The following is a 26,478-nucleotide window of genomic DNA, read 5'->3' as shown; positions in this document are numbered from 1 at the left end:
CGCGCGCGCGTCTTCGCTTTTCGATCATGATACGATTGACACGATCGATCGTGCGTAACCGATTTTATCCGCGGACAATGTTATCTCGCTTATGTGTACGAAGAAATTCGTAGCGCGAGCCGTTTTACAAATTTAAACAACGATATCGCGCGAATTTCATTAAAATCTGTCGTCGAAGATCGCTTGTTACGAGTGGTCGACACGAATTAATCCATTAATTTCAAAACAAAACGCGCGATTGATCTGCTATGATCGATACGACGATTTTGTTTTCGTAGTTGTCGTTGATCGGCAGGATTCGTGTCAACACGCGTGGTTGACGTTTAACGATTTCGATTCGATTACAATCTGCCAGCCGTTTCGTACGCTCGTTCGTTTACTCCTACGCCGAAACTGGCGTTGGATCGATGTCGAAATTCCATACAATTATCGATAAGATTACGTTTGTTCGCGGTTGCGTTATAATTCAGGATGGCAATGGTGAAAATGGTCGAATGTTAACGATACAGTTGCGAGGCGATAAACACGTTGCGTTCTTAGCGGCCGATCGCCGATCGGAAAAGCTAAGAATAAGAAGGGTGTCGCGATCTTTGGAAACGGGGCTCTAATCAAGCGATTTGGGACCGTGGATCAAATGGTGGTTGTACGGCGTCGAATTTTACGACGTTGCAGAGAGGAAGCTGCGTGGGATACGCGCAGGCGATAACTAGACTTTATTTTTATCGAAGAACACACGTTCGATCTATCCTTCGTTCCCTTCTTTTTTCTTTTTAAATAATAGAGCTACAAATAAGCTTCTGCTGCGACACGTACGATACCGTTTAAACGAATTGCAAAACGAAATTCTACCGATGTTTCAAGGATTGCGTCTCTCGATGTGCATAGGCAAAATACCGATTGCAACGAGAGGAGAAGACGCGCCGTGTCACGAGATTCGACGCCGGGATCATCTGCTTCTCTTATGTATCGAAATTTCTTCGTGCATGCGTAATTAAAAATACATGACGCAAGATGCGATCTCGCCAAATGGATCATCCTGTCCTATTTTAAACCGTCGAAACCATCTTCGTGCCATATTTACCTTTTTGAGTGGGGCGGATTAGCCGAACGACGAGACGTTAATTAGCGTTTAATTCTCGATCTACGCTCAGTTGGAGTGACGATCGTCGCGTTATCGAGGGTCAGCCACAGAGACGGTTGTATTCCGCGGACTCTTTTGCGCGGAGAAACGGGCGCATATCAAAGCGCGTTCACGTTTTTCCGTGTGTGTCCGATGGTACACATTCTCGGATAAAGAACGGTTCGAGTTCGTTATATAACGATTATCGAGTGTCTAAATTACAGGTGTTTCTTAGGGAAAATACCGTTTTGACAAAGTGCGCCCATCTTGCCGGTAAGTGGATCTTTCTTTCGCTTTCTCGCGTCGTACCTTCCTTTCCCCAATTCTTTTCCCGAATTTCGGTGGAGATATTTCTTGGTTGACGCGCGACCGGATCGAGTCGATCGTCCACGACTATCGCGACGTTATGTTTCTTCTCTCCACGTAGAGATACACAGCGACGCTGGGAGACTCGAAGGTGGAAGATTTATCGATTTCTGGGCAAGCCTGGATCCAACGAAAAATGGACTTTCCAGTCGCCAGGTAATCTACTGGAACCGATAACTCTGATCCCATCGGTGTCCCCGAAATCGAGGACGAACGATCCTCGAAGAACGTTTTTACCCGTCACGTTCTCCAAGAGTTCACGATCGAGCGACGAAAGGTTGCGAAACAAAGGTTCCGGTGATTCGACGATCGCCGGTACGAGGACTTTGAAGGAAAACTTGTTGCTTCGCGTTCCTCCGTGTCCAAGTGAGTTTCTTAGATCGACGTACAATCGACGTTCTCGCGTCGCTTTTATTCCACCGTAGGAGAATTTCATTTCCGAGCAGTGTCCGATATTCGTAGAAACCTGCGATCGTTCGTGAAAAGAATCGCAACCGTTGAACCCTGCGAACAAACGTGCCGATTACTCGGAGATTCTTTCTTTTGCTCGCGCGTCTGTATCGTCGTTTAATCGCACCGCCTACTATCGACGCACCTATACAAACGAGAGACACGAACGATAAACCAACGGAAACGTAGCAGATCGCGAAACGTCGGAATTACAGCACCGATCGTCTTCGAACGTCGTCTTCCTCGAATCGATTCGTAATTGGTCACGTAGTTTCCGATAACGTAACGATTACCGAACGAAATAGATCGCGCGGTACAACGATTCAGGATCGACGACGTGCCTCGTCCCTGGCGTCGAGCGCGATTACCTCTTGCTTTGATCAACGCGGTCGTGGAATTACCAGAGTCATTCGCTTTTTCAACGATGCTCCACCTATGTCTAGAGGTTTGCGTCACCCAACGATCCGTCGATTTCGACGTACGAGCCGTCGACGAAATTCGCCGAGTCGAAGGAAAGTCGAAAGTCGAGGGAAAAGGGAAGATCTCCGTTCGTTGCTTCGAGCCTCGAATTCGATTTACGGCAACGGCAACAAACGAATCTTTGATCGATCGGTAATAAAATCGGTAATATTTAACAACGCTCTTGCGTTCTAAGGCTAAATAAGTGCTCGAACACGTACGATAGTAGATAAGCAAATTCGTAATTGTAAAATATCTTCTTCGACGTACGTTTTCGCAATATGTGTAAGCAATCCTCGATTATCTTCGAGGTGGAAGCCTCGTCTTCGCGAAACAGTTTAATATCGGCTGCAAATAAACGAAAGAAGATACGAAACACGGGGTCGAGATCAAATACAAGATCGAACGCGTTCTAAAGAACAGAACATATCGGGTTTTTGCCATTAGCGCAGCGTGCAACTTGCCGGTAACAAATCGTTATTTCTTTTTTCACCTCTATCCGCAAGAGCGTGCAAGTTTCGGCAGTAATATTCCGGTCATAGAACACGATTCACCGATCCGAGCTAACGATTCGCGTACGCGAATTCGAGCGTCGAGCACGGGTCCGATTTCGTCATCGTCGACCAAATATTCCAGCCACGAATCCTTCTTTCACGCGGTTTCTCGTACGCGGTTTCCTCTCCATCTTATCGGCCGATAACATTTTTTCGGTAGCAGATAATGGCCGTGACAAATAAGTGGTTCTCGAGTTGTAGATAATCTCTCGAACATAATTCGCGATTTTCTTTTGCATTTCCATTTAAGTGGTATCGCGATGGTAGTCGCGTAACGTTGAAAAAACTTCTTGGAACGAGATAGATACCGCGGATGGTAGTAGTGGTGGGAACGATACCGAAGATTTGGAAATTAACCAAGAGCTTTTAATTGCCCTCTTTCGAGCACTCTCAGCGTTCTGATAATTTCGATAATCGGCGTGGAATTATCTCGGAACGAATATTTCGAATTAAAACTAGTATCGCGAGCCGAAAAACGTTTGTCGTTGAAGGTATTTAAACAAATACACGCGAAAGGACAGGAACGCTGCCGAGATAGAGATCGATCGATATCGAAAATACTTGTACGAAAGCGTCGCGCGTATTCTTGTAAACACCATCGATGTTATTACAGTTATGTTTGCTCGCGAAGCGTTATACATATCGCGAGTGGGCGTATGAAAAATGAGAAAACAGAAAAGAATGAAAACAGACGATCTAATCGCGTATCTACCTTTTCTTCGAGAGACGCGCCTGTCGTGTAAATATACGATACTCCGTTTTACCATCGACGTTCCAAGTATCGTTGTAGTTGTACGTTATGCCAGCGTTGTTTCTTTGTCTAATTATCGTGTAATTAAGACATCGTGGTCTAAAAAATGACTAAGAAAACGAAATAAATTACGTAATGTTTTAGCATTGCATATGCGTTGCGAATACCGGTAGAACGTTTATTTCACGAGCAGACGGTATCAACGTCGATGTCGTTCCTTAATACGATTTCGCGTAACGAAAATAATTATATTACCGAAAAATTGATTCGAACGACGCGAAAACCGAGAACGCAGCGACGCGTCTGCTTAGAGGCGTCGAATGTGGAGGGGATTTCCGAATTGCGGCAGTCGGGCGCCGGCATTCGAGCGAAGAGGACACGCGTTTCGCCTACTCCTTATCGTTACATTCCGCATGTAACGTACAACGTTACGTATGTTACGTGTTTCGCGCTTATATTCCGAACATTTAACGTTTTACCTATACGTATGTGTACGTATGTGTGCGTACAATTTTACAAAATTTTCAGGCTACGCGTAATACGCAACAACGTACAAAATATTTCGTACAAAGCACTCGTCGTAATATTTAAAGAACGAAACGATTTTCTGTTCGGATTCTGCGAGAAACTAAAATTTTTGTTTCTTTTTTTAGAGAACTTGCTTCAGATTTTGCAATAAAATCTTCGTTTCTATCGACTCTTTGCCGGGATAGGAACCAACGGAGCGGATTTTTAATGAAAAAACGCTTCCGGCTCTTGCAACATCCTCCTTGTTGCGAGCACCTTGATCGATACAACCTTCGGTAATGCCGAGATTCTAGAAATCAATTAACTCGGCCCCAGGTTCCGAACGTACGAGCACAGGAGATCCGATACCTTCCTTTTTTATCTTTATCGATCGTTCCGATAAACATCGGATGGAACTCGCCTCGTTTCTAAAGCAAACTATCGTCGGAACGCTGTTCTTCACGTTTATAGACTTTCTCTTTTCTTTGTTTTTATTTTCAAGCCTTACACTGCGAGCGTTACACAGTAACACGCGGCATCTCGCTTCGATTTTCCTTCGATCTCGTTGAGCGATCGTAACGACCAGCGACGAGTAACGAGTACGAGAAAAGCTTGTACGTGAGACGAACGTAACGCGCTTCGCGTACTAGGGAAATCGCTGTAGTACGCTGCAGAGTGTTCGCGCAGCGTGTGAATGAAAATCGACGAGCGGAACGATCGTTGCGAGTGTGAATGAAACTGAAATGCGCATGGATAGACGCGTAGGACGCGGAAGTAGCAAAGACACGCAGCCGTCTTGGACGGTGGAACTCGAGTCGGCTAAACGTCGGTCAAAGATAAAATAGAGTTCGACATCCGGGAAATTGTGATCATTGACGCAACTGAAATTGCGATCATTGACGTCGAAAGATTATATAAACGATATAAAGGAACGCGTCGTTATTTATTTAATAGTCGTACGTAGACGATCGTTCAACGCGGCTAATGGAATTCATATGCGACCGTTGTTCTCTTCTCTTCTCTTCTCTTCCATCGTCGATTTACGTCGACCCTACTTCTATTTGCATTTCTACATTAGTGTATTTTCGACCAATCGCGGGGAGACGCAATCGCGAGGAAACGCGTCAACGGGAGTCGTAAATTCCCGTTACGATTACAATAATCGACACCGCGAGTCGATCGATCCCCTGATTTCCGTTAAGATAACAGGGATGATTGAGAGGGTATAACACTGTGATTCACAGGGTTATAAGGTTTTTATTTTTAACACTCAAGTTACATCGTTGCTTCTGGTATATATATGTCGTCGACGATGAGTTGGCGTATAGAGACGCGATACACTGGCACAATATTCGTTGGTGATCTAGCAAGGCTCTCAGAGTTCTGTTATAGTTGACGTAGCAAAAGGGAAAAGGCAGAACCCGTTACTGACACGTTGGCTATTCTAAAGTTGTAGAATAAGTACAGCGACGATGCTGTGTCGGAGGGAAGCTAGCGATGGGTGTGTCTAGCGCACGGGACCGTTGGATTTGTTCGTGACATTTTTGGTCAGGAAAGCGAGGGTAGTGTACGTTGCTTCCGATTGGATAAACGAAGGTTGGTGGACTAGGAAGGGTCTTACCCGTGTCAAGCCGTAGTAGACGATAGTCTTTAGAAAGCGACTTAGAAAAAAGATATTTGTTCGGTCCGAAGGACCTTAGCTAGCAAATTACTGGGATTTACGACGGGTCGTTGAGACTATCGAGGGTACGCAGTAAGAATGAGCGGACATCTGGTTCCCGTCTGGGCCGCGGTGTATGGCCTGGTCTAGGTAGAGGGTCGGCCGACGTAACGATTAGCATATAGGCGGCAGCGCGACTCCGATTCGATCGTTTCCTTCGAACCTGTTCGTGACAGCGTGTGCATCGCGACGTTGAACGTTGGCATTCGCATTTCCAACCCCGTCAGCTCACGTCCAACCCTTTCGCACGAGTGCAGCTGCCGTGGTACACGTGCAGTCCAATTTCGTATTGATCCCTTGCGCCGATGCTAGGGGCGCGTAATAGGCGAAGGGTAAAGTCTTTTTAACCGCCGCTGCTGACCGACTTAATTCGCGGCCGTTACGCCACAGACGTATTCGTTCGATCGCGACAAACGTTTCGAAAGCCGAAGAAAAATCCGATACGTTAGATAATGCAGATACGGAGAACAATCGCGATCGTCCGACAGCGATATACAGAGAAGGACGAGCGAAGATTTCTCGATGACGGCACTTCTTTTTTACGCGTCTATCGCAATCTTTTTTTTAGATTTGCTTGCAAAAATTTCCATCCGAATGGTAAAGAAAGACACGAAGATATCAATTTTTAGCCTGTTCTGGCTAATCCGGGAAATCGAGTTTCCTTAAGAAAATCAAAGATCAGCGGGCTATCGCGTTCAGTGGGCTGTCCCGCAAAGGCGCGAAACGAGAACGATGGAACAGTCGTTGTCTTGCCTTTATATCGCGATTTTATATCGCGTTTCCAACGACCGAGAAACACACCCGATCTCGGATCTTTTTCTTACGCGAGCGAGCTCGTTTCTTTCCAATGTGATAAAATTTCTCTCGGACAGCTGCGTAGATCGACGAGATACGCACGACGTTCGTAGACGATAACGAACGCGAAGAAAAAATATTCCGTAATTATAATTATATAATATACAACGTAACGATCGACCAGGCGATGGAATCCGCGATGGAACGTAAGCGACAACACGTAGGACGATCGTTAACGATGGCCAGGCCGTTGCAGGTTGCACGACCCTGACCTTCGGTCTCGCGACGCTAACGCTAACGTTAACGTCAAAAGCGTCCGGCTTTACGAGCTTGGAAGCTTGGAAACGGGAAACGTAGGCGAGGCAACAACCACGCGAAGTAATCGTCCGATTCGGAACCATGGATTTTCGTACAGGCTGTTTAACACGCTCGATAGCCGCGCGAATAGCAGCACGACTATCCGTGGCGGTGAAAAAGCGAAACGATCGGCGCCGTTTGGCGCCTGTTGGCGTTTCAACCCCGTCGGTCGACCGTATCGATCGACGATCGCGCGACCTTGGCACGATCCGTAGCTGGCCGCAGGGTCGAAAACTCACGGTATACGGTTGTTGCAATTTCAGCCGGAGAAGGAGACTGCTGGTCGTCGCTAGCTGGAGGGAGAATCGTGAAGCGTGCGAGAGTAGGACGAACCGACGAAGCTCGTTTCGCAGGAAGGAGGAAGCACGAGGGAAGGGAGAGGAGGAGGTGGAGCGGGGCTTATCGAACGGGGCCGTGTACGTGCGAGAGACAGGAACGGGCTGAAGCGACGCGCAAGGAGAGAGGGAGAAACAGAAAAGGAGAGAGAAATGGCCCCCACCCACGTCCAGGAGGAAATAGAGGGGCGCTATAAAGAGTATGCCTATAGCCCTGTACCAACGAGTTGCACTTCGACGGTGTACTATTCACCCACCCTTGGAAAATATCCCATAAAGTTCGGTGGTAGCTTACCCAAGTATCGTACGATCGGTGACCAGTGTCCTGCCGCAGAAATGACGGAGAAGGGCTCGACGTTGCTTCAATACCTGGCCGCTGCAGCGGGTAAGTTCCAACCCTTTTTCTCAATGGCTAAACGCGGACGTTCGATCCGCGTGCCAGGACTCTCTCTCGGGGAGTCGCATCTATCGACGATGCCGACCGTCGACCTGAGTTTAGCGACCCCGGAGCCGCTTGTCGTTGGCCACATTTTCCGTTGGCAAGCGTTGAATTCTCTTTGGAAAATCGATGGATTTCGATGGATTTCGATGGAACGCGGAAGTACGAAATCGACGTGGTCGACGAGCGTGGAAATCTTTTATCGATAAGCAGCTTAATAATTATCTGTAATTATCAGGTGCGAGTATCGAAAGCTCGATATTTTCAAAGGTTACTCGAATTTTCCAGCGAACGAAACGCGGTATTCACGGTTTAGAGTTCGGAAGCAGCGAGATATCGTATCGTTCGTAGAATTTGACGTACTCGTGGAAAAGTTTATTCCGGTAAATCGGACGCCGCGGGAAGAAATTTACCGAACCAACGAGTCCGTCGAACGTCGATAATATCTGTACGACGTAAGATTTCCAAGATACGGATTAGATAAATTCAACGGACTCGATTCCACTAACGAACTGCTATGTGAAAGATCGATTCTACGTGCAATTCTCCGTTAACCGTCGACCGATTCGCCTTTGATCGTACAACGTTTCGATAAGAAGAAACTTTGGCGCTTCGTGGTGATTCTCCGTGGCAAGAAGAGAAAGAATCGCGATCTTCGTCGAGTAGAATCGAAACGACAGCTACTTTATGAAATTAGTTCTTATCGCGCTCGTTCCTGAATGTTTCACCGTCGTAACGTTAAACGGCCGAATTGAATCGTAATTCACTCATTACCATGCTATATCGCGATACCACGGTGACACACGGTATAACGCGTTCGCCCGTAACGCGCGAAGAAGAACATCGAAACGGACGAAATTTTCTTTAGAAACATTTCACGTACAGGTGGCAAAACCGTTATCTTGCGATTCTCGATTCCTCGCTCGATAATCGCGATTGCCGTAATTAACAAATAGCCCGAACGAAATAACAGCGTAACGAGCAAACGATTTTCTTACTTAATCGCTGACGTTCGAGCAAAACGATCGCGTAAAGTATAACGCGTTATACGTATGGACGGACAAACAAAAGTAAATTTACGTGTTCGTGCGCAAAACAAGGAAGCGATGTAAACAGACGATCGGACGAGAGCGCGTTTTCGCTGGTCGCGTGCGTTTTAAAGCGATATTAGCTGAAAACGCGCGCGCACCGACTTTGTCGCAAGAATACGCGACGTCATGCTACGGATATATTCTTCCTCGTGTGCGCGTCTTTTTCAAAGATTCGTACTATCATTACCGCTATGGTAGCTATTAAGGGGTAGAGCCTAGCGGACGCTTACTTCTGGCTCTCGGTAGATCACGACGACGCGTATAATTTTTCTCGATTAAAACGAACGATGCTTTACTACACGTACGCCGCGAAATTGAGAATTGAAAATTCTAGAGTTCTATTCCTCTGGAAGAAGCACGTGTCGAATAATCCGGCGTACGTTATACCAGACAGCTAAGCAAATATCAATTTGCGATCGAGCACGGACGAACAATATCGCAATTCCACGACTCTCGACGTCGGACTTTTGCTTCCGTTCGAAACGACGCGTAGTTCGTTCAAGAGTCCAAATTTATGAGAGTATTGCGAGACTCTGCAACGTCGCGTTTATCAACAATCGGCGATATTTGTTTGAATGTTTGCCGCCACGATCCAAGTCGTCATCGAGCTATACGTACGTAATTATAAAGTAAAATATCGGTTTCCCAACGCTTCGTTTCCTTCCCGACTACGATCGCGCGCGTAGGCGGACGTACAGATTCTACGTAGAAATCGCATGGTCGTTACGAGTTACGTGGATCGGACCGTTGAAAACGACGAGATAACGTTGTCGGCGACAAAACGGTGGCATCCACGCGTTTCACGGACCATTTCTCGCGTTTCTATAAACTCATCGTGAATATACGTATTCGGATAGTTCACGCTGTCCAACGAATATCGTATCGTTTTCGCGTGTTCGAGTGGAAAACGTTCGCTCGAAATAATCTGCATTCCCGTGATTCATCCTACACGCCCTCCTTCTTTTGTTGCACTTTGAATCGACGAATTCCGCCCGCCTCTCGTAACGAGCGACGTAAAATCGGACAAACGCTCGACGATGGAGACTCGAACGAGAAACAACGACTGTTGGCGTTACTCCGATCCAACCAGTCGACATCGACGGTCCACAGTTTTTCGTTTCACTTTCGCGTTCCTCTTCGCCTTTCTCTCGGTATATTTAGAGAGACTATCTTTCTAAATATATCGAAATGTAATCTCTTAGGCGACGAAAAAGAAAAAAAAGAAAAAAAAGAAAGAACGAAAAGAACAGATGGAGGAAGGAAGACCTCGAATAGCACCGTACGAGTGTCAAGGAAGAAAATCGGTATGCCGTGACTGAAAATAACGCCGTTTATCTTTAACGCGGCTCTCGTAGGTGACAGGCGCGAAGGAAATAGCGTGGCGCGATAAAGGAAAGAAACAAAACTAGAAGAAAGAGAGGGAACGCGGCAAAGTCGGCGCTGGTTCAAAGTTGGAACAAAGTGGAAGAGTAACGCGAACACGCGGTATCGATTCGTGCGTCCATTCGACGAATATACAGGCGCGATTTGGTAAAATTTTCGAGCGCTCGGAACGATCGCAACAGAAAGCTGAATCCAGAGTAATGGCCAGTTAGAGCGTTTGAAAAATCACGGACAAAAATGTCGGACGAAAGAGTCTAAACGTTTCGAGACGGCGCGATTTGTTTCGAGGTTTTACGTATCGGATGACCGAATTGTTACTAACGTTGTGACTAACGAGGATGTAGTTTGAGTCGATTGGAATCTTCAGCGGGCGTGATTCAATTTGGACGGACGCCGGATGCGAATCGTTTAATATTCGCGGCCGATTCGAGGACACGAACCTCTCCTCGCGACTGTTGCTCCCACGTAAACCCATTGTCCTGCACGCGACACTCCTCGCATTTCGTTCGACCGTATTCTCGATCACGTTCCCTCGCGTCGATCGTTCTACCGATATAAATCTCGTAAAAGGTTCGCCCCCTCCTATACCGTACGTATCGACTATCTCGTTCGCGTATAAGAGTCAAACGTCCCGAATATTTCAAAGATGAATTTCCACGTAAATCTTGCGGTCGTCCCCTCGAATATCTCTGGAAATTTTTCAGCTGAAACTGGATTTTTTAAACGGTGACGAACGGCCGTTTTCCACGCCTGGATATTGACCTACGAAGGTTTGTCCGCCCACATCGTCCGATTTTAATCATCCGTGAGCGAGTTTTTATGCATTTTCACCAGGCTACGTCTTCGTTCCTTCTGCATAGGTAGAGACGCCCTACGACGTCTTAGGGAAAATCGAATCGTTTGAGAACTGCCACGAAAGCAGTTTTTCCTTTCGTTTTTCTCGTTTTACGCATATCGTCGTAACGTTGTTGCGTTGCAGCGAGGCCGTGGAGAATTCGAGAAATCGAGGCTCTCCTGCGGCGTGGTCGACGGTCGTGGCTCGCGTTTATCTCGAAGAAACGAGACGCGCGTCCTTCGTTTCGACCAAGTCGTTAAATTTCATTTCGTAATCCGCGCGAAAGACCAAACGATCGTTAAAGTAATTTTTACCGCCTTCTGCAGTAAGATTTACGCGCCAACGTATGCGCTCGGAAAATTCGTGCGACGCGATGGTCGCCTCTCTGCATCGAACAAATCGATTCTTCGTGTCGAATAAAATCGTTGGATCGCGACGGCTAAGCTCTAAAAAACCTTTTTCCTCGTTCCTGCCCACGTGCTTTTATCTTATCCGAACGAAGAGTTTTACATAACGGATTTCAAGATAATGCATTGATTATCGAAGATTAGTTGAGAGCGCGAAAACAAAAAATCGATCGGTCGACTAGAGTATTTACGCTTTGTTCGACCAGTAACTACCGGTCGATCTTACAGGATCGATGCCAGATGTATGACGAGCTACCGCGACGATTCGTTAAAAATAATGATAGTGTCAGTTGGCTCGATAAAGACGTAATTATAGCCAGATAGTGGTCTGGTTAAAAAAGCGTGCTTGCTTGCGTAATCCTTCATCGGAATAAATACGATTCTGCTTATTAGTATACATAGCCTGCTAGTTCACCCTTATTAGCATTCGAAAAAATAGATCAATTATCTCTGGAGCGTTACGAATAATTATGATTTACCGTTTCTCGAAGGTTGCAGCAAAACCGGCAAATCATCGCTACCGAATAGAAAATTTTACGGAAACGCAGTTGCAACTTGCGAAGCGTCGAGCTTCGTTCGCAGGATCGATCTGTAAACTCCGGCGAGTTTGTCCAAGTTCTCTGGATCAGCTTCGATTCGCGAACTTTAAGGAAATCGCGCGCGGTTCCGGTCGAAGGAATCCCGAAAAAAGCTTGCAAACGACAACGCATCGTGGAATCGTGATCGTAGAGCTCTTAATTTAATTGCGATTATCTTCGAATCTCGAGACGATCGAGTACTTAATACGTCGAATCTTAATAGGTTGGATGGGCGAGGCATACGTAGATCAATTTGATCGTATGCCCTGTCACTTTCACCTGATTCACTCGTCTCTCTCACGCGACTCGAAGCTTGCTCCCTCGATGATGCCAATTGCCCGTTCGACGTGACGAATCTTACTCGACCAGAGGCGCGTATCGTGCCACGTGTATTCCAACAATTTCCTCGTTACCTTATAAATTCTTATCTCTCGTTATTGTTAAACATTCGAGTAGCGATATCTCCGTTGTGTCAAAGATCACGAATGTTTACCAGAAAACGGAATAGCTCCACGCTACGTACGTTTTCTCGATCAAGCGTCGACACCGAACGTCGAGATCGCGATCCATCGAATCTCGTAACGAGACGTTCCGTCTGCAAAAATATGCTCGCCGTTCGTCCAATTGCCCCATATATCGCCTTAAAATATAATTACAGTCTTAAAACGCATCGATGCTACGCAAAGATATCGTACCGATTCGAATAATGAGTCGACCGTCTTCGAGCTCGAGCGAAATTTCAACGAATAATACTTTTCCAACCTTTTTCTTCCCTTTCGAACGAAAAGAAGAAAAAAGAAACGAATTAATCCGACCAGCACGTTGCTGCGACTGTCTCGTTTCGATCGCGATTCTCACGTTATTACCTGGAACTGATAACACGATAAATCTAATATAGCCACTAGATAGTAGTTTTCGCTCGATCTTCGATCTTGAGCCTCGTCGATCGCGGCTATTCTCTATCGTGCAGTATAAATAATAAACAAGGATAAACGGAATTCCGATTTTGTCCTAGAATCTTTGTTGATGGAATTAGGATTTTTCACGAGTTTCTTTTAAATTCATCGATAGCGTTATCTGGTTAATTGTGAGCGAGGATCGAGACGAACGTCGGCGAAAGGTGAAAAGTCAATATCGTAGTGGATTTAGATAATTTGCGAAAGAGCACTGCGTCAAGGGAGGCTGGTCAGACATCGTTCGATATCAAAGTGCGTTGAATTCGCACTCATCCGATCGAGCCTCCGCGAATAAAAATATTTACGTTTTCCCGCGCTATTTTTGTAGGAAAAAGATTCCGCAAGACCGAAGAACGAAAGGAATCGAATAACAAGGCCGACGACGATAAATCTACGATAATCTCGTTTTTCTCGTTTTAATCCAGTTGCGTGAAAACGCCGAGTCTGTACAGATCCACCCATCGATGACGTATTCCAACGATATCGAAACAACGTCGCGCCTAAGCAATTTCTCTTGCCGCCGAAAACTTTCGCTTATTCGTAAAATATCTTTGACGAAAGATTGGCAATTTAAATTGCTCGTATTTTCCATTTATTCGACGATATTGCTTATTCACGAATAGCGAGAGTTTACCGCGTTCCGTTTCCCCGTTATTAAAGGTACCGGTTGGTTACGATCGCTGCTCCGTACTTTCTTGCTTTCTACCCGCTCGTTATCGCGACTGTTTTTTTAATTAAAAATACGCGACAATCAGAGACTCTCGCGCGAGAAACGACCAACTTTCTAATGCCGCTATCGAGACAATTTCCTGTTTTTCCGCGATCGTCGTTCAGAACTTTCTATAGCAACAACTATTATAATAATTATGGTTGCCAACGGTAATACGATTTTGACGCCAGACGTACGATATTTATTCGCGTTCAGTTCGTCCTAGTAATTCAGGAGTAAAAAATTAACGAGTATAAGATAGAATTACAAAGTTACGAACGTAATAACGCGAAAACGAACGAAAAACGAAAATTCGCATTGCGGTCCGTTTCCCGCGGCCGTGCCACGATGAAAGCGACGATTTATCTGCGGTCTGGCGAGATGATTCGTCGATCGACACCCACCACCGAGTTATTCGCGATGGGAATTGTGCGTCGCGTTTCAAGCTAACGACGCGTTGGCGAATGTTTGAAAACGTTAGTTTCACGGCTGTTTAATATCATCTGTGTTTAGACGACTGTGTTTGCGAGTCAGAAGCTTCGAATCGGAAAAAAATCCCTCGAAGGATCTAGAATTTTATCGCGGAGAAACGAATGGAAATCCGCGTTTGCGCAATTTGTAAACACGCTTAATTGGATATGCAAAATGTAGCGGAGAAACAGTGGAAACATCGCTGAATTTGCAAGTTTCGCGATAGAGAGTTTGTTGTAGTAGCGGTAACGTTACCGCTATCGTTTCGACTATTAATCGCCGTTATTTTATCTTCTTTTACCACACAGGAGTTGACAAAGTTAGCTCACGTATTATCTAGCTGTAATTGATACACGTGACTACTCGACGCACAGGTATTTCCACCCCTCTTCGAAGCAAGGAAAAAAACGGTTTCTTTCGTCGTCGAATACTTCATCGAAGCATATCGTACAACTTGATAACGCAACGTTCTCAAGTTCATGAGAATTCTTATCGACTTGAAAATTTCCTATGTTCCAATACCCCTTCTGCTTCTGCTTCTGTTTTTCTTTAGCGCCGGCTACTGTTTTGCCATTCAACGGTAATCACGACTCCGCTCTTGTCTAATCGCATAAATTTACAACGACGTAGTTTCTAGACGCCCCTAGGAGCTTCGTTATCGATAAATCGCTCACCAACGACCATCGTTTTTCCACTGTCGCCGATAGCGGCCTTCTTGTCCCTGGACAAGAAAAGTGACGATAAATGGCTCGCGACGTATCGCCGAGGTCATTTCGATTCGATCGAACAGTCGACGACGAGAAATGAAAAAAACCATGGGAAATGAAAATTCGACCATTCCGAATCGCCAGTCGATACGAGAAGCATGCGCGAGTCGTGAATCGTTCGTACGATATAGCGATTAGGGAAGAACGATAAAGATTTTCGAGTGCGTGACAATTTACTATAATCTGTAGCACTGTACGAGTTTAATGTATACAGTGGTGGAAGATGATCGTGTCTATAAACGAGTATCTGAATCGATATCTATGTTTGCCAGAGCGCAGATTTACCACGTAGCGACAAACGAAAGATTTAGCGCATTAATGACAGCTTGCCACCATTCTCTACACAGACGATATCGTTTCTGTCAAGTTTATCGGTTGAAAAATTCAGATTAGAAGGAAATAGACTAACTACGATAGATGGCGAATCGCGACGATCGAAAGCAAACGAATCGGTTTCTTTCTCTTTCGTAATCGCCGACGAAAACTATTTTTTCACCTTTCAATGACGATCGAAATGTTTGACAGAGCGTTTCGATTAAGTCATCGTCGTTTAAAGAAGACGATAGAACAAGTTGTTTCGTCGCGGATGGCAATGGTAATTGGCAGGCAGGCCAATTGGCGAGACATCTGTTCAAATCAAATAATCGATAAATTCGTTCGCGATCGATCGAAAGAATCGAATTTCTTTTCACTTTCCTTTTGCGACGAATATCGACGAAGGAAACACGTGGCAGAGTATCCGATCCTATCGTTAATTATTTTTATTAAAACACGAGATTCAACGGACTCGTTAATACGATAATTCCTGCCGATCTGAACGCCGCTTCCGGCAGTATATCGTCTCCGCTCGCAATATTATGGTAATTAAACGTTTCGATGGTGAAGTTTCTTTGTTATTTCGTTGCACGTTTCCCGCGGCTGTAGAACGGAAGAAATTAATCGATCCATTTACGCGACGTTTCAAACGATTTAGAACGATCAACGAGGTTGCGGTAATTCGCCGATCGATAACGCTTTCTCCCTACCCACGTTTATCCCCTTCGAAGAATCGATCGTGTTCGAGTCGTGTCCTTCCCTTCTACGCGTTTTCCAATAAACAATGATATCTCCGATGCTTTGACAGAAGAACGGCGGATACTTTACGCAAGAAGAACGCAAACATCGATTATCTCGTTTTTCGATTATTAGAAATCCAAGAATGCAGACCTAGTAACGAACAAACAAGTCGACGATGTCCGATATCGATATCCCGACAAGAGATTTTTCACGCGGCGACCGGCGCAACCATTCGCCGCGAGGAACACGCCTGGTTATTTTTATTTCGCGTTGCAATGTCGCACGCGATCGGATGATATAAGAGCGATTCCGCGGCGATTATGTAAACCTGTTGCATTGCTCTCGGCTACAACGTTTAACGCGTCGTTTCGTCGCGTACGACCGTCGTACTCGGACTCCTTCGTTCCTTACCTTCGATCGCCACTTCGGAATCGCTAGACTCTGTCTAGTTTCACACTTTCTTCGATTTCCTAGAAAAAGTTATCTTATTTCGTTCTACCGGCGATATTCCGACGTTCCGTCGTTCTAACGTTCGATGTCCATTTCAATTGCGTGCAACAGCGCAGAGTGTCTGCGTCGTTCCAACGAGAGACTTTTGCTACCTTGGATTCCTCGTAACATGATCGACCAGTTCCACTTAATCGAGATTTTACAGCGCTGGATAAAGACTTAAACTATTCATCCGCCGATTACCTTAACCAGTCTAATTCAATTAGTCAATCTGCTTTAACGTAGTCTCGTTCAATTCCATCCAATTTCTTCCATTCAAGAACACCGTGCTCCACCGAACGTCAGGTTCTCGTATCTTTATATGGCCAGGTGTGCCGAGATTCTCGAGCGTTGTCTTTGAAATTGCCGATCGTGCGAAACGCCCTCGAACTACCGATCCACGTAACCGCGTTTCCGCGGAAAAGCAGGCGGGAAGATACAAGCTGTCGCGTTACATTTTGCCTATGAAAATGCTCGCTGTTGTTCGCTAACAAGAGCGTCGAATTCTCTCGTCGAGGACTCGAAGAAACGATATCGATCGATATTGTTTCAAAGTATCGGAAGCTTCATCTTCGAAAGTACCAAGATCCCACAGCGGACGAATCAAACGTTCTAATTACGTCAATAAGCGTAGGTTTAAGCTAGGCCGTGTACGTAAGTAGTAAAGTTTAGTATTGCGTTAGACATCGGACGCTTTCGAACGTGCATAACATGACAAAACGTTCCTGATTTATGTTATGCTCGATGATATCATCTCCGCAACGAGGACAGAGAGTCAGGCGCAAAATGCACCCGCGTTCGCGATTCTCCTTATCCTTTCTTATCGGTTCGCTCTACCAGTGATCGACCGTTGTACGATCAGAGATATTCGATTTCGCGTATCAACGATCGAACTTCTCGCGTCGAACGCCACAGGGGAAAAAGAGGAGGACCGAGAAAAGATCGAGGGAAGAAGAGAAACGACTGAGAGTGGCACACGGAAAGCGTCGAAGACGAGCAGATAATCGAAAGCGATAGTACGAACGATAATTAACGTAATAGATGGATCCGGCGTTAAAATCACCTTGCTATCGCGTATCCTCTTGTCTCGCGCGTTGACAGAGAGTACAACGCGATCATTTTTTCTGCTTCTCGTTTCGTAGAAGACGTTCAACGAGCGATTAGAAGAGAGCGAAGAAGCGAAGAGACGAGAGTAAAAGCGACGGCGCGATTCTAAGCGGACAACTCGGAAGGACCGATCGTCGACTCCGTAGAAAGACGAAAAAGTAATTTCGTAAAGAATTCGAACTGGGCGGGCACGAAAACATTCTCCGATCGGAGTTTATCGGACGTGCGAGCCGTTGTTTATATATTTTTTGAACGCGTTATCAAATTGTTCCACGTGCCTGGCGATTCGGTAGCGAAGAGTCGCGACCGAATCGAAAGTCGTTTGCATCGTCCAATCTCCGTCCCTTTCTCTCTTACGTAAATCTATTCGGTAGATTGGTCGTTCTCGTCTCCGATGTCGCACACCGATTACGAGCACGGATCACGACGGGAATCGAGAAACGCGAGAGACAAACGTGACCAGCGGTCGTTCTGCCAGCGGACGTAACTTAACCGTGACTGTCGCGCACGCGGAGAATATATACTCGAAGGAGATGGTTCGTTATCGTTTACCCTCGTTAATCGTACATCTTGGATCGCGTGAAACAAGGCTAACTAATCGTCTATACCGTTTTCGAATACGTCGTGTCGTTTTCTTGCGCGGATGCCGTTGCACCAGATGGACGAAGAGATTAATAGCAACGAACGTTATGATTTCAGCAAATTTGTGCTGCGTTGCAGCCGGTGCTTTGTTAGGATGGACCAGTCCGATATTACCTAGGCTACAGAATAGCGTGGACGACAATCCTCTCGGCAGAAAGATAACCCCGGATGAAAACTCTTGGATCGGCTCGTTGGTCTCCGTGGGTGCGGTGATCGGCAGTTTCGCAGCTGGATATTTAGCGGAAAGGTACATCGCGATTTCTACGGAACAATCTGTTACGGTATTATCTGTTATCGCGTGTACTGGTCGATAGACCTAGCACGTTCCAAAGAGTGGTCGAACTTGGCCAAGGCTTTCAACTCGAAGCCTCGACCACGTGGCTGATCGAGCTTCGAACGTCTTTCGCCAAAATTATCGCGCGTATAGACGCTTAACGCTCGAAATTCGCACACCGTTGTAAATACGTAAACGCAAGACGGTTCGTCTAATCCGATTTAATCGATTCGCAGATGCGGTAGGAAGATGACGCTGCTACTCAGTGCGGTACCATTTCTGACCGGTTGGATCCTAGTGGCAACGGCTGGCGTCGTGTATCAACTGTACGCGGCACGAATAGTTCTCGGTTTCGCCTTGTCGTTCGCTTTCACGGTCGTTCCTATGTACTGCGGCGAGATCGCCGAGGTAAACGTCGCATCCACTCGTTCTAATCAGAGTGCTTCGTTGTAACTCGTCTAATCGATATTCCATCCTGTTTGCAATTACGTAGACGTCCGTCAGAGGAGCTCTAGGATCCTTCTTGCAACTGTTCGTCAGCTTCGGTCTCCTGTATGCGTACTGCATCGGACCGTTCGTGTCGTATCTGGTGTTTGCCATACTCTGCGGCATTATACCCGTGGTATTCGTCGCTTGTTTCTTCATGATGCCCGAATCGCCGTACCATTTGCTGAAGATCGGCAAGAGAGAAGAGGCGATCAAAGCTTTGGCCTGGTTACGATGCAAGTCTCCCGCTAGCGTGCAAAAGGAAGCCGACGAAATGCAGGTATGTAATGGACAATTAATTAAAAAAAAAAAAAAAAAAAAAAAATACGACCCGAGAGTAGTTCAGAAACGATCGTTGTCGTCGGTTGAATTCTATTTCCGCGCGGTGCTGACTATTTCCGTGTGCTTTCGAGACTAGAACAATTTCCGCCAGCACGCGTCGGAAAGGTCACGTTGATCGCGAGAGAAGCTCGTACATACGAAGCACGTGCCTGAATGTCGCAACACCGACCAAGACGACCGTCGTTACGCGAGACGAAATCGAACGAGGCCTCGAGATCGTTTCCGGCACGTTAAAGGGACCAGACGCGGTTACGTTGGCAATAATCGTAATCCGATAACGCAGAAATATTAATAGGCAATACGCAGCACCCTGTTGTACGTAACGGCGAAGTGCAGGAATAGATACAAAGGAATAACGTTTGCACGGTTTTAAAACCGTCGCAAGAGGTTTATAAAAGCAACGAGCAACTAGCAAACGATAAATATAAACAGAGTTTCGTATGACGAAAGAAGAAGAATCGGAAGGACTGATAACAAGGTCTCGCATAAACACAGGAATTTTACCAAAAATCGATGCGGAGAGCGAGAGTCGATAAGAGGAGCGCTACGATAAGAGCGATCGCGTGGTAAAGCGCGAGCGAGCGGCGCAACGTCGTATCAGTGCGGCGTTCGGGTAACGTTTGCTTAACGAGGCCGGGGGTAAGGTCGTTCCTTGATCCGTCAATGATGACAGCGCGGAGGAGCGTTCCTGCAACCTCCAACGTGCCTCTATACGCTACCGAGTATGCCCTATTGCGTAGTCCGGTGACTAACGTGTCACGTGCCGCAGCAACGCGATCGTCACGCGTATCGACGTTCGATCTTTCGATTTCTGCGACCGCGTTATTAAAATTCGATGAATTTCTAATAGATTTCGATCGGTAGGTCGCCGAACCGATATTTTTTTTTTTCGTCATCCGTCGTTTCTTCGATCTCTTCTTGCATCGTTTTCCTTCAACTTTTTCACATTCTTCGCGACAAGTCGCGCGCAACTTGTTTATCAAGCTTTAAATACAAATTTTTCTTGGATTTATCGATGGAAAATGATTCGATTTTTTTGGTACGAAAAGCAACCAACATTAGCGTTTGCGATACGGTTCGAATAAATAGATCGTCGATCGTAATCTGTTTGTTTGGTGTTTAGGCTGCCATCGACGAAGCATTCAAGACCGAAGCGAAAATCAGCGATTTATTCAACGTGAAGGCGAACCTCAAAGCTTTGATATATACGTGCTTGCTCGTGACGTTCCAACAGTGCAGTGGCATCAACGTGGTCCTCTTCTATATGGGATCCATCTTCCAGGCTGCGCACAGTGCGTTGCCTGACTCCATATCGACTCTGATTGTCGGTAGTGTGCAGGTGGTTGCTTCCGGGGTCACGCCGGTGATCGTTGACAGACTTGGTAGGAGAATGCTGCTCATTACCTCCGGCGTTGGCGAGATTGCCTCCTTGGTAAGTGAAATATTTCCAAAGTCCGTGTTTATCGTATAAATTTATCGCGTTACGTTCTAGTCACACAGCTACGTTACTCCACGGAAGTAGCAATCGTATCGTACAAAGAACGTACTGTCGCTCCCTTGCTATCGCGTTATCGTATTGCTTTCGCCACAATTAAGATCGATGTACTTCTTTGTGATGCTACCGCGTGAGTCGTGTTTATCGAAAAACAAAGCGATGGAGATGTTAGTCCTCGCGACGTGGAAATATAAAATTGCAACGCTTCCATCGATTGTCCTCGATAACGCGTGCACGTGGAATCGGACGACAGTTGCGAGCGAGAGACACTAACCGGGTCTCGTACCCTCCGGTGTCGTAACGATATTTCGTAAAGGCTACTTTAACGCTTGGAAGCATCGGTTAATGGCGAACAAATTATTCCGCGATCGTTCAAAACGTACGAAACGTGATCGATTGTCATTCCAGGCAGCATAACGCGAATCCCGAGTTACGCTTTCGCTCCGTGGCCACCTCGATTATAAAACAACTCGTCGGTGACGATGCGTTTCGACGGTCACATAACCACGTTTTTCGATCAGTTACCTAATCGAGTTACGTGACGTGCAATTTTCGCGGTATTTCATAAGTACCTGCGCCATGGTTCCCACTATTCCACCTGGAATATCAACGATGCCGCGGAGATTCGCGGTTAGAATTTGTCTGGCGTTTGATCGACTTCTCCGGTACAGTGATAACGATCGATAGCGTTTTCATTCCGAAACGTTCTAAGGTCGTGATTTGCTTGGAAAAATTCCAATGTCACGCGGACCATCTACGTCTCTGGCAAATCGAAACTATTGTTCTTCGTGTCGGACAGACGACATATATAATCGGTCTTATCGCCCATCTCAATGACAAGTCCCATTGTTTCCACGATAGATTGACAGCTCTTTTAAAATTACATTATCGGTCAATTAGTATCATCGACAAGTTGCATAAACAACCAGAACGTACATTCCATCGTTTTGAATCACGATTGCAATTTGAAAAATTCGGAATCGTCGAAACGAAGGGGATAGAGAGAGAAAGAGAGAGAGAGAGAGAGAGATTACCAGATCCTCGTGGAGAATTCGCAACGATTTGTCGTTGTATCGCGTATCGAATGCGCTTTTTCGTGGCCTTGATCCACTGTCCATTGCGTACGTTTCGCAGGTATTGCAAAATAGAGGCAACAAATCGATCGCGGCCTTGCGACGCCTATTCAAATCGATTTATGTAACCTCGCGATCGCGTGTAGATGTACTTCTGATGCGCGTCGCATTCCATCGCAACGGTGCAACACGAACGCACGACCTTCGTTCGCTCTTTTCTTCACCAGTCGCCCCAGTGATCCACCTTCGTCGCTCGATTCTCGATCCAATTTTTATACCAAACAAAGACAATAACTTCTTTCGCTTATCTTCGATTATCGAAAATATATTTCACGCGCTCCAATAAAATCGCTTTCGACGACGAATGGATTTTTGGAATCTACGATTGAATTTTTTATAACGCGGTACAAGTGGTTTTTCTTACGCTTCTACGCGTTCTCGACATCCTACCGATTTACCACGGCCAATGAATCCTTGATTGCTTTTTTTTTTTTTTAAACGGAACGAACGTTCTTTTCCAACGTCGGACAACTCGCTGAACCTCGAACTACACGGATATAGGTAATAATAATTTGAATTAATTAATTAATAAAATTACGCTTACTGCTCGTTTACCGTAATGTTCGGAACGCGTGCCTGGAAGAAAATTTCCGCAAACAGAAAGAAGCGACGCGTCGACACGGAAATCGTCGGTTGTTCCGATGACTTCACGCATCTGGAATCGTGAGGTCGAGCAGTTAATTATCCATAGCCGTAGATTGTTGCACCGATCCGCGGCCGCGATCAATGTCAATGCCTCGTTACGTGCACGCGTACGCAGCATCGATCGTTGCTTCGCCAGCCACAACGCTGTTTTCTGAATTTCGTAATAACGGTGAACGGATGACGAAGGTAAGAAAAAACGACGAGACAGAGAAGTGGATCGAGGTAGCGACGCGTCGGTGAGACCCGAGACGCGTCCGGAAATGTCTGGAATGCGGTTAATTACCGACAGCGCTGATCTTCTCATACATCGATCGGTCGATCGCGAATTGTTTTTCTCGCCTTGCGAGCATCGTCGGACGCGTGCCGTCCGAACAATTAGAGTCGAAGTTTATTCGAAGCAAGTGGAGCATCGCCGCGCTGAGTATCTTTCTTACCAAATATCCCGCCATCCAAGTTTCCTATTTATAGCTATATGTGTTTGATTTCTAGATCGCCCTGGGTCTGTACATGTTCCTCCAAGATGTTTCAAAGTCGGACGTTAGCGCCATATCGTGGCTTCCTATCGTGTCGCTGGTCATCTTCATCGCGGTATATTGCATAGGCTGGGGTCCTCTCCCGTGGACCGTGATGGGTGAGATGTTCGCATCGAACGTGAAATCGAAGGCTTCCGGAATCACCGTGTGCGTGTGCTGGTTGGTCTCTTTCTTCATCACCAAGTTCGCTAACAACCTACAGGACATATTCGGCCAATTCGCCTTGTTCTGGATCTTCGCCGTATTCTGTGTGGCCAGCGTGTTGTTCACGGTGCTGATATTACCGGAGACGAAGGGAAAGAGCCTGCAAGAGATTCAAGACGTGTTGAGCGGCGTCGAACATTCGGAGATACCCGAGTTCGGAAGCTCGAGTAAAAAGTGAAAACAGTATTGCGGTTTCGGGTGGTGACTCGAGAACGATCTCGAGATTCGACTTCACCCTCGTTCGCGTATCGGACCAATCGTATTCGTCGAACGGTTCTTGCTCTTCCTATTTCTGTATACTACGTATATACGTTAATCGCGCCTTTATACTGCCAAAGACCATGGATCGCGATTCTGGATCCTCGCGACACGCGACGATCGGATACTGTTTTCTTTTTTTATCGTTAGAATCTAACCTATCGTTGGAATAGGAAACGGGCCGGAACGACAACGCTCGTGATTTTTAGGTCTTAGGTATACGCGTATGTGATAAGACGTCGGCGCGCATTCGATCCGATATTATTGTTATCGATCGTAGAGAACGACGAGGGAAACGCGACAGAAATTCCAACGAGTGTCCTATTTCATTCTATAATCTGTTCAAACGATACGTAAACAAGGTAGAGATGTCGAGCGATAGAACGAATAACGTCTACTTTTTCCATGTTCCGAGGATCGAACAGCTCAGCTAATGAACGGTACTCGCCTACTGCGCGTTTCTCGCCTCGTACGCGCGATAGTAGTTAACGAATGTATTTATTTTTTGACAAGCCCTAGCCGTTTAACGTACGCGTCGTTTCCTTTGTACGTAAGATTTTATCCCATCCTTCCAAGTACCATAATATTTAATAACTCAACGCCGCGTTAGATACGTATAGATGCGAGGACGAGATTCGCTACACCGACCATGAAACGTATTCCGTTTTCGATCGCCTAGGTTCCGTAGAATCGCGAAAAAGATGGCGCAGAGACGAGAAAAAGAGTCTTCGAGGATCGTTCTTCGATACAGTCGCGAAATCGTACGATTGTAAAGCGGAACGGACGAGCGATTTGCACGCGGGAATTCCGCGAATACGATCGATCTTTATCTGAGACGAGTGGTGTGCTCGTGCGCGTCAGGCGGAATAAAACTGAAAGAAAAAAAAAAAAAAGAAAAGAAAAGAAAAGAAAATGACGCAGTCGGTATTTGGTCGCTCACCGCTGAGTCGTGGAGTTTCTACGAGCGGGACGCGTTAATTGCGTCTAGGGACGATGTGGGAAGATTAATTAGAGAAGCGAATCTTATTGTAACGAACGATCAGACAGGGAGAGAGCACATTCCTATTTTGTACGCGATCGTTGGAACGTTCGCGGAGACTCGCGTTCCTCCTTGTTTCTCGTCGTCTTTATCCTTGTAATTAAGAGTAGACTTTTAAACGCAACAACGAAACTCGAGAGAAGATTATTCTACGGAAAATTATTTCTTGAAACTATCGCGCTATACTTTGGACACCTCTCGTCCCGTTCTTAGGAAGGCCAATGCATAATTTCTGTGACCAAGAAACCAAGCGACAACGTGTTTCCGTAGCAGCGGGCAAAACCGAGCGAGATCGATGACACGTTTTAACGCTAGCGCGTACATTTCCTATTTCTTCCTTTTTTTTCGTGCGGTGGCGTTCGGAGATCATTCTTCCTTTAGTGTTTCGCTTCTTTCTTCGACCAACTTCTCTCCTTGGTTATAAACGGCATTTCGCGAGCATTCGTGTGCGATGTTAGGTTTAAACGTTGGTTTCTTAAGCATAATTTTTTCTATCGTAAGTGGTAACGTAACTATTTTTTATTCAAGTATCGATAGAGTTCGTTTTCTGTTATTCGCGCGATCTAGCAACGGACGTACTTACATATATATCTCACTCCAATTAACACCGGTTCCGTTGAATCGTTCGTTTCGGATTATAGTATGAAAAAGATCGCAAGAATCTTCCTCGATGAGATATCCTTCACGCATCGGCGATACGCGTGTGCGCAACACTCTTTTTTCTTTTTTTTTTCTTAACGATTAGGAACGACAATTGTATTTGCATTTACGCGATAGCCTTAAAGATTTGCCAAATATATACTGTTCTAACAAGGTCGCGACATTTAAGGTATACGGTCGGAGAAACGAGACATATCGACGAGTAGCAGTTAATCGAGCTTGACGTATCTTTCAGGTAGAAAACGATTCGTTGAGCCTAGCACGATGTACCTATCTCGAACGATACGCGCGGAAAGATGAAAAAATCAAAAGAGAGGAAAAATTATCGGCTTCGTAACGTGATGTGTAACAGGGGCAAGGTATTCGCGCAGACGAAACGCGGTTATTCGTTGATGCGTGCGCGTTAGCGAAACGAAGGAAAAGAAAGACACTGGAAATAACGAAGGGAGAATGAATAACCGACCGCGTGTGCAACGATCAACGATCGATCAAGTCGGTCGTTGCGTACGTATTCATCGCGATGAAAAGTCGAGCGCCTCGATCGGATTTCATCGAGGTCAGAATTGTCCGAGTATGGAACGAAACATATCGTCCATGGTAAACTTCTCGAGGATGTGAAATCGTCGTCATTGATAGAAACTAATTTTACTTTGCGCGAATCTGTACGCAACAATGACTTCTGATGCGTTTGTTCTTCGTTCCGATGGTGAAAACGGAGCTAGACGTTGCAGAATCATTCCTCAAATGTTCCTCTATTTCAAAGAGCAATAAGACTTTTCCTAAGATACGCTTAAGATGAGCCGATCGTACGCGCGTGTAAAACGTAATTTAAAAACTCGATTAAGAAACAAAAGAATATGGCAGGAAAAAAAGAACCGCGGCCAAGTGACGTTCGAATTACCCGGTGTATGGAATTTCCACTTGGATCGAGAAGAGAAGCGCTCGCAGAACGTGTTATTATCTTTGTTTTTTAATTTAAGTAACGTCATGTTTAGAGGAAATTGTACTGTTCACGGAGGAAAAAAAAAAGATTGAAGTACGCGCATTGTTCGCGAGGCCTTCGAA

The 26,478-nt window shown here is 45.9% G+C and overlaps 1 protein-coding gene across 1 annotated transcript; it reads left to right on the top strand.

The window, feature by feature from the left end:
- The first annotated feature begins 1,144 nt into the window (after positions 1–1,144).
- On the top strand, positions 1,145–25,859 carry LOC138182718 (facilitated trehalose transporter Tret1). Its single transcript, XM_069118834.1, has 7 exons — positions 1,145–1,393; positions 7,343–7,799; positions 18,402–18,591; positions 18,855–19,026; positions 19,112–19,384; positions 20,570–20,878; positions 23,209–25,859. Exons 2-7 carry the CDS (start codon positions 7,568–7,570, stop codon positions 23,632–23,634), a joined length of 1,602 nt encoding a protein of 533 aa, XP_068974935.1. The 5' UTR covers positions 1,145–1,393; positions 7,343–7,567; the 3' UTR covers positions 23,635–25,859.
- Positions 25,860–26,478: the final 619 nt, after the last annotated feature.

The sequence above is a fragment of the Bombus flavifrons genome, chromosome 8 (genome assembly GCF_040668555.2).
Source record: "Bombus flavifrons isolate JBK064 chromosome 8, iyBomFlav1_principal, whole genome shotgun sequence".
Taxonomy (NCBI): domain Eukaryota; kingdom Metazoa; phylum Arthropoda; class Insecta; order Hymenoptera; family Apidae; genus Bombus; species Bombus flavifrons.
This window is presented reverse-complemented; position numbering and strand designations above follow the sequence as displayed.